The sequence below is a fragment of the Arachis ipaensis genome, chromosome B3 (genome assembly GCF_059453495.1).
Source record: "Arachis ipaensis isolate K30076 ecotype BB chromosome B3, ASM5945349v1, whole genome shotgun sequence".
Classification (NCBI taxonomy): Eukaryota; Viridiplantae; Streptophyta; class Magnoliopsida; order Fabales; family Fabaceae; genus Arachis; species Arachis ipaensis.
In genome coordinates, this window is record NC_142438.1 from 68601637 (window position 1) to 68611065 (window position 9429).

At 34.5% G+C, this 9429-nt stretch overlaps 1 protein-coding gene across 3 annotated transcripts; it reads left to right on the forward strand.

Moving 5' to 3' along the window:
* The first annotated feature begins 2802 nt into the window (after positions 1-2802).
* Positions 2803-7853, forward strand: LOC107648826 (serine/threonine-protein kinase D6PKL1). Of its 3 annotated transcripts, none has more exons than XM_088509041.1 (3): positions 2803-3022; positions 3484-5540; positions 6816-7853. In XM_088509041.1, the coding sequence occupies exons 2-3, from the start codon at positions 3769-3771 to the stop codon at positions 7657-7659; spliced, it is 2616 nt and encodes an 871-aa protein (XP_088365167.1). In that variant the 5' UTR covers positions 2803-3022; positions 3484-3768; the 3' UTR covers positions 7660-7853. The 3 variants fall into 3 exon arrangements, with proteins under 3 accessions (XP_088365167.1, XP_088365165.1, XP_088365166.1); XM_088509039.1 differs by having other exon boundaries at positions 3529-5540; XM_088509040.1 differs by having other exon boundaries at positions 3532-5540.
* Positions 7854-9429: the final 1576 nt, after the last annotated feature.

Below are 9429 nucleotides of genomic sequence, written 5' to 3' on the forward strand. Positions count from 1 at the left end.
ATCCAAAAATCATCATCACACATCATAATCATCAATATCCTTTATTCCAAACCACCACAACATTTTACATTGACTTATTACCCTAAATTTTCATAATCCTCATTATTCACCCATATAACTAATCCCCATTTATCATCATCAATAATATCAACAACATTCCCAAACCCTCGTCAACAACAATAAATCACACACTCATCATCAACCTTCACAATCATTAAATACCAACAATCGTCACCAAATCATATAATCATTATTATTATTATTCCAATTCCTTCTACACAACACCATTACAACATCAATCCATCCACATCAACAACACCAATCAATAATACTCATTAAACCAACAATTCTCAATAATCATCCTCAACCACACTAATCCAATACCACCAACAATTAACATCAATTCACATTTAACTATTCATACACCAATAACATTCAATCCTATCTTAAGGTCAACTAGCTTAAGTGTCCATAAACATTACATATTATATAAAGAAAACCGAAATCATACATTGGTCGATTCTCAAATGCTCCAAACACCAAAATGAAACCTCCAAACTTGATCCAAAGCCTCAACCAACTCCAACAAACACCAAAGCTCAAACTAACAACACATATATCACCAAAACCAAAACCTAAGATACATAAAACAACTAGACACAAGGGTTTAGTGAAACCTTACCTTACCCAACGAGATTAGGGGTAAAATCTAACAATTACCCACTACTAGAGATCACCTAAACAAGCAAAACTACAAAACTTGCTCAAAACCCCAACCAAAAACGTGCAGAAACTTAGGGCAGAGAACTGGGGAGTGAGCTTTGAGTTCTTACTAGAAAAACTTAGATAGAAAGAAAGAGCTTGTTCAGAGCTTCGCGTGGCCACAAACGGCTCGTCAATCGGAACTCCAGATCAAAAGTTATGGCTTCCGGAAGGTGGAGGTGAATAGTACCACCCACCCTCACCTCTCTTCTCTCCAAAACCGTGCCTCTCACTCTTTGGAGGGTGAAAATGAGCTGAGTTGCTCATTAAACCCACTTATATATGTTGGGCCTTGGGCCCAGTTTCGGCCCGGTCTAACCTGTTAGCGTTTTTAGCCCGTTTGACCCACTTTGGGCCAAAACCTTTAAGATTAGTGCCCGGTTTTCAATTCTAAATTATTTTTGGTCCTTTCAAAACAATAAACCAATTTTCCAAAACATTATTTTCCTCAAAACACAGTACTGGACAGACTCGAACCGGTTTAGCTGTCGGTTCTCGGTCTTTCGTAGAAAAATACATTTTTTGACTCAGAAAAATTCATTTAAACCAAATTTCACCTTTATATTTTCAAATTAAAACTTCTAAATTTTGAATCTATTCCGGACACTAAAATTATTTTATTAAAATATTTTTGCGTAAAAAACTCGGGTTCTTATAGCACTCCTTGGATTAGGTTCAGTATTTTCTGTGGAAACAATAATTCTTTTAACAAATTGTTTTGCCCTCAACCCTGCACCCCATTTTTCTTTCACAACCTTCCCTTGCGCCGTATCACCTAAGAGTTTGTCGCAACAGCGATTCTCATGCCCTAGAAAACCACAATAGTGACAGAAATTTCCAATTTTTTCGTACTTTAATTTGATCTCTATCACTTTTTTATTACTTCTTGCTATCTTTATCATTCTCCTCAGCAGCTTTGTCACATCTAACTCCACTAAAACCTTCAACACCATTTCCTCCTTTCCTATTATCGTGAAAAATTTAACCTCCAAAATAGCACCCAAAAGATTCTCCCATTTTTCTGCCCAAGTCCTTCGCCTTATAAAGCTTCAGGAGACTCCAAAACTATACCTATATAGGGACACGAGAAAATTCACTTTCAGTAATTTGAATGTCCTCATGCCACCTACATAGGTTGAGAATGTAATTTTTGAAGGTCCAGAGAGTCCCCTTTTCCACCCTTAATAGATCTATTTCATTATTAAAAAAGAATTAGAACATATTACCCCCATAATCTAGGACTTTAAATCCTTTTGGTTGTCACCATATAGTGTGAAGTGTAGCCTCTAAGGTTTCATCGCTAAACTTTTTATATGCTAATAGTCTACCGACCAAACTTTTTAAATACTTGTGTAATCCTTTTTTAATATTTTCATCACTGAGTTGAACAATATGGTCATCATGATTATCACATTATCACTAGGATCATGGTTATGAGTTTGTGAAGCAGACGAAGTTGTCATATGAGTTAGAACAATATGAACTAAGAAAATAAACAAAATTTAGAAATTAGGATATTTTCTATAAAACTCTAACTGAGCACCCAAAAAAATCCTAGTAAAGTAGGGCAAAATTTTGCGTCTACTTCCACAACTTTTTGTTAATGTAAAATAAAGAAAATAAAATTTGTCACATGTAACATATACTGTCATTCAAAAATAATATTTCAGGTCAGTTTAAAGTTAATGAAAACTCATATACAATCTGTATTCATGTAAAATTAATAACTAAAAAGTAATTTTATAAATTTAATTAAATTATTATCTAATAATTTTTAATTATTAATTTTATATAAATACCACTAAGTTTTTCTTTTGTATTTTATATAATATTCAAATCCCTTAAACTTGTATTACTAGAAAAGTTTTAGCGAGTTAAGTTTAATGAATTTACTAATACTATTTTTTTTATTCAATACTACTAAATTATTATTATAAATTTATAATGACAACTTTTGAATTTATACTGGATACTGTATTTTTCTTGACATACGGTGGGGGCAGTGTCTGTACAAAAGAATCAGTAGTGCGTAGTGGCAGTGACACTGCTGAACATATTCCAAACGTTGGGCGTTTCGCTCTCTCTCTCTTCCTTTCCTCCTTTCTCTCTCTCTATCTCCCTCAGATTTTCTCCATCATCTCCTCAATGCGTGCCTAGTTAGGGTTTTTTCATCTTCTCCGAATTCCAACTGTTCGAGTTTTGAATCTTCTTCAGCTTCAATTTGTTAATATCTCTCTTTGGCCTTTTCTTCCACATGCTGGTAGCGCTTCTGTTTTCCGATCCCACTCTCTTTTGTTATGCTTTATTTCAATGCTAACATGTTCAGCTTATTTGTATATATTTTCTTATCGTTACCCTCTCAATCTGACAACAGTGGTGTTTTGTGCTTTGAATCTGTGAACTAGATTTTTGAACTTAATATTTTGGGGTTTGTGTCTTCTACAAATTACAGTCTTGGATTCTAGTGTATGAATTATTAAAATAAAATTAATTGCGTTGGATTGTACATCCTAGTTAAATTGGATTTATAATTCTCTCCCTGTGTGTGTATTTTAGTTTCATTTTCATCATTTATTTATTTTGAATTCTTTTTTGCCTCGGTTTTGCTGTGGCCTATTTTGGGGAAGCAAATTGATTGTAAATTCAGGGAACTGCCATTTATTTGCTTAATTTGACAATGTCCTACTGAATATGAATGAGTTGAATGAATATATATTTTAGGTGTTCGTTTGGTTTGCTGATGCTTTCAACTGTTCGCCATTATAGCAGGGGTTTGAATTTTCATATCTGGTAAAAGGAGTGGATACAATACCGAATTTTTGTATCTGGTTTTGGAGGAAGAAGTGTTGGATTTGCGCACCGTTATTGGCCTTCCTTTAGTTGTGACCATTGGTGTCTGATACAGACATACAGGTGAAATGAATTAGTCACTCGAGCATTGTGAGTCAAACTGTTTTTGTTACTTTTACTATGAGAAGTTGAACTGGTAGAACGATTTCTCTTGCAATGGGTTCATTCTCTGGCACTTCTGAAATAGTTGAAGCAACAGACGAGCTAAATACAGGGAAAACTACAGCAAGTAATCAGTCCAATAATGGGTGTAGCATAGCTGAGAAAAATCAGAAGCCTCCGGTGCTGAAACTGGGCTACAAGGACAATCTGGACGACGATATTAATAAGCTTTTTGAATCAATTACTCTTAAATCTTCATCAAGAGACTTGGGCCATTTACAAGATGGTACAAGCCCTAAGATGAAAAGTGCATTGAAAAAGCCCATCACAGTGGGTGTTTCTCGGTCCCCGCGAGTTGGGACATCTGAACCTGTGAATTTGAAGCAGGCTTTAAGAGACCTTTGTATTTCTAAGGCATCAGAAATGGCTGCTATGAAACGATTATCAAAAGCAACAGCTTCTCCAAGAATATCAGAGGTTGGGAAGATACAAACATTGTACAATTCAGTTGTAGCTGAAACCAGTCTACCTGGCCCTCCTTTGGTTGAAAATAAAGAGAATGGAATTGAAATATCCCTAGTGCCAGAAGAAAGTAAGTCAGTTTCGATGGAGAAAACATCTCATTCTTATCAAGGTGCTGAAATCACTTCACCAAGCCAGATCATTCGATCTTCTCCTAAAGTTGCTGTTGCAACCATTCAACATACTTCTAAGGCTTCATTGCCGCAAGTTGATTTGGCATGTTCATCAAGTAAAGTTGGGGTTCACTCACGGCAAGTGGTGCCTGTTCAATCAGAAAAACCACCAACATCTCCCTCTCCATCTCCATGTACCACAACTGGAAGCAAATTGGAGTCATCCAAAATTGTTTCTTCTCCTAAAAAAGTTGGAAATAAACCATCTATATCAAATAATGGGCATAAAGGTAGATTGCAAACATCTTCCTCATCTTCTTCTGTAAATGGCTATAGAGTAAACAAAGTGTCATGTCATACCCCCCGTGCAGTCAAATCAGTCCTCAAGAGCAAGAATTTGAGTAAGAAAAAGCTAAAGGAGTGTTCAGGCTCTGGTTTGTGCAATCCTTCAACCAATAAAGTGAATAATAAGCCAGCTCCTGTTCTAACTCGAATGATTTGCGAGAGATGTCATTGTGCTTTAGAGAATACAAGTGAAGAAAAAGGCCACCATATCACAACACTGGACTCCATCAGTCCTGAAGTGGTGAACTCAGGTGAAGAGCACCATGGTTCAGATAAACCTGATCTGGCATCAACTAACAGTAACAAAGGCAGACCGATTGCAAACGTGAAAAAGAGCACTAAGTTGAAAGACCAACTTGAATTTTCACAAAGTTCAAAAAGTAGCCAAGGTGAGTACAGTAGTAGCACAAGCACCAGTGGCGAAAGTAATGCAAGTGGCTCAAGTTGTGGAACTAGGCCTCACATGTCAAAAGATTTTAGGTGGGAAGCCGTACGACGTGCTCATTTGGAGTATGGAGTCTTGGGCTTGAGACATTTCAATCTTTTGAAGAAACTTGGTTGTGGGGACATTGGGACAGTATATCTTGCTGAACTAATTGGCACAACTTGCTTGTTTGCTATCAAGGTCATGGATAATGAGTTTTTGGCAAGGCGGAAGAAGATGCCAAGGGCACAAACTGAGAGAGAAATATTAAGCATGCTGGATCATCCATTTCTTCCCACATTGTATGCACAATTTACATCAGATAATCTGTCATGCCTGGTTATGGAGTATTGTCCAGGGGGAGATCTTCACGTTCTACGTCAGAAGCAGCTTAGTAGGTGTTTTTCAGAGACAGCAGCAAGGTACGATCCTAAGAAAAGAGTCCAGTAATATATAAGCATTTTATTTTGTGTTGTAAGGTTATATGAAAAAAATTCACCTGCTTAACTTTAGTGCGCAACGAATGATGTGATAGCCTAAGTATTTCCTAGTACAAACCTATATTCAATTTCATAATTTATATCATTTCAAAGTGATGCAATATTCTTGTACTAATTTGTGTTTTTTGACTTCTGACATGCATAACTGTTTACTGTAGTGACAAGGTTTTGACATGTTTCTTCTGTATAAATATAACAATGTATGCTATATCAAATATGATTCCATAAATTTATATGTTGCATTAATTCTTAATGCTTTCTGCAGTGTTGCTGTTTATGTAGCTTGTAAAATCTGTTTGTTTTGCTTATAAATCTTAAGAAATAGCGTCAGTAATTTGTTTCACTTCATCTATGTTTCGTGGTCACTTGGAAACTATCCACTGTTTCTGGATAGACAATTTATTCCTTTTGTAAATTTGATAGAATTAAAACAGTTAGAGTAGATAACAATATCTTGCTCGTGATCTGTTTTTTAATTATTGCCATCTTTGTTATCTACTGTAATTCAACATGCTTCTGCCTGCGTTTTTCCTTCGGCCATGCTTGTGCTAGGAATGGAATCATCCCCTTTCATCTACCTAATCTTTACACCACCACTACATCCTGAATTCTACCTGACAGCATTCCCCTTTGCTGTGGTCTGTCAATGATTGTCACTTTGTTTAGTGTTTCTGAGATTTTTTTTAATTTCCATTCACCTACCAAATAAAGATGTTTTGACTTTTTCTTCCAGTCATTTTGATTTCATTTCGAGATTAGATTTATTTCCTTATCATTATATATAATTCTTTCTTAAGTCATCTTAATTACTGGAATGAAAAAGTAGTAAAATCAATTGGAAATATATTGTTTTTTCCCTCCATGTCTCGTTGTCTACATATACTGTTGTTCTGTTTCATGAATAAGATCAAAAGAGAAAATAAACAAGTTCTACAATAAATCTTTTTAGTAAAATCTAGAGGCTATTTTTCTTTTTACACAGCCTTTTGTTGACAAAATTCGAAATATCTCTTTGACTAGCAAATGTCAAAAGAATTAATTTGTTGATGCAAATACACAAATGTTTCGTATGTATTCTATATATTAGTTATTATGTATGCAACTTGCTTCAATAGCTATTTTGAATATGATTTTGTTGAAGTTATCATCCCTGAACAAAAATCTTGCACATTGATCATCTGTCTTTTATCCATGCAGGTTTTATGTTGCCGAAGTCCTTCTTGCTTTAGAGTACTTGCACATGCTTGGAGTTGTTTATCGTGACTTGAAACCTGAAAACATTCTTGTCCGGGAAGATGGACACATTATGCTCACAGATTTTGACCTTTCACTAAGGTGTGCAGTTAGCCCAACGCTTCTACAATCCTCTTCCGAGAATGAACCAGCAAAAAGTTCTGGCCCTACCACAAAACCAAGTTGCATTGAGCCATTCTGCATTGAGCCCTCTTGTCAAGTTCCATGCTTCAGCCCTAGATTCTTACCCGCAGCAGCAAAAGCAAGGAAACTAAAAGTTGATCTTGCAGCCCAGATTAGATCATTGCCACAGCTTGTGGCCGAGCCCACCGATGCCAGATCAAACTCATTTGTTGGAACACATGAATACTTGGCTCCTGAGATCATCAAAGGAGAGGGACATGGAGCTGCAGTTGACTGGTGGACGTTTGGGGTTTTTCTTTACGAGCTCTTATATGGTAGAACACCCTTCAAAGGCTGCAATAATGAAGAAACACTAGTGAACGTGGTGTTGCAGAGTCTTAGGTTCCCAGACAGCCCATTTGTTAGCTTCCAAGCGAGGGATCTGATAAGAGGGTTGCTGGTTAAGGAACCTGAGAACCGTTTGGGATCAGAGAAAGGTGCTGCTGAGATTAAACAGCATCCTTTCTTTGATGGCCTCAACTGGGCCTTAATTCGTTGTGGTCTCCCACCAGAGATTCCAGAGTATTGTGATTTTGGAGTTTCTGATGTGACACCAGAAAGCAAGGGTGGTAAGTATTTAGAGTATAATGCAACTGGAGAGCATCTGGAGTTCGAGTTGTTCTAGAGATACTGTTGGTTTTTTTTTTTTTAAAGATAGGATTCTTCCACGATGGATGTGTGAAGCTGTAACTTATATGTAAGCCTATGTTGTAAATTTAGTTTTGGTTTATATACCACGGTATGACCGTAACTGGTGTATGTGGACGTGGCAACTTGAGTGTTGAATGATAATTCATAATTGCAATCTTAAGGAACAAACATTCTCGATGATAAGGAAATTCCATTTATCGTGCCTGCTGCCTGGTCTCTTGCGGGCCAAAGACGAATATCTTGCCAATAGCAATAACGGGCTCCCAGCAGAGCGAAAAGAGAAGCACTGATTGACATGAAACTAATATATTCTCATTTTCAAGTCCAGAATATGGTTACAATTATGGCTAAATAGGGTTCAAAGATTTAAGAACTACTAATTGAATGCAGAATTATGGCTAGTTTAGGTTTGTTTTTACGACTCTTGATTTTTAAACATGAAGAACTATGTAGAGAAACGGAATGAAGGATTAAATAATTCAACTCTGTTGTAAGGATATTTTAGTAATCAAATGATATAAATTCTAATTTAATCATGTTAAGTGCAGTCACTAAAGTCAACTTAATATAAGATAAATATTAAATATAAGATATACATTAAAAATAAATTTAATAATATATATTTATATATAAATATATAATAATTTTATTCTAATTTATTCTATGGTTTAGATATTCTAATGAAATGTGTATATGCGAGTGCTGACGCTTGGGCAAGGAAAGGACAGGTTCAAGAGATGGGCATCAGCTGCTTTCAAAGTCGCCCACCGTTTCTCATTCTTTTTCTTTTCCGTGATGTATCTGGAGTTTGATCTTCCACAATAATTTGGTGTTAGTTTTTGTTGTTTTTGGGCCTGGACACCCGTTAACTATTGAAACATATATATATTCTTCGGAAATCAATTTTAATATGACTTAAATATTGGTATAATACGTTAATATAATAATATACTGAGAAACCATGTAAAATGAATGATTCTATGGCTTCAATAAAGATTGGATCATGCCAATGCGTTATAGTTCAAATAGCATAGTCTTTTTATTTTTATTTAAAAAATTGTGGATTCGAATCTTCTTATCTTTAATTAAAAAAAAATTAAATCATGTGTAGATAGAAAATGATAGAGGTCAATTTATCCTAAAACTCAAATTTCACCTTTTATTCTAAAATGTTTTGATACAATATTTTTTCAAATTAATTTTTTATCATTGTGATTTGTGATAGTTATTATATTCGTATTTTTTTAATATATTTTTTATTGTATGATATAATAAATATAAACTAATTAATAATACTTAATACGTTAATATAGATATTAAATAAATAAAAAATAATTAGAAGAATTAAATAGTAAACTTAATTATTCTCCTAACTCTATAAAATTAACACTTGTCAACTTTTTTATATTTCTTGAATAAGTATTTCTCTCTCTTAATTATCAATTTTTTATTCTTAGTTTTACTCATTCATTTGGTTTGATATCCTTTTTTATTTCTTCAGATTCTTTCAATATTTTTCTAAACTTACAAATATGAAATAATGATTTATTATTTTCTAAGCCTAGAAAATTAAAAACTCTTTCATGTGCTATAATCAACCTTCTAAATCAACCACAAAAATCACTTAACACATAATTTATTGAGATTATTAAAACATTAAAATGGAAATAAAAATTTTTATTTTTACATAATTTTACTTCTAGGCTAATAGGTGCATTAGATTTATGATTTTACTTTGTTATTC

What these genes read in the sequence shown, in the direction of transcription:
- LOC107648826 (XM_088509041.1), top strand. Translation starts at nt 3,769, where the DNA reads ATGGGTTCATTCTCTGGCACTTCTGAAATAGTTGAAGCAACAGACGAG. An exon ending in TTTTCAGAGACAGCAGCAAG is followed by an intron (nt 5,541 to 6,815) that starts GTACGATCCTAA and finishes TTATCCATGCAG; the next exon opens with GTTTTATGTTGCCGAAGTCC.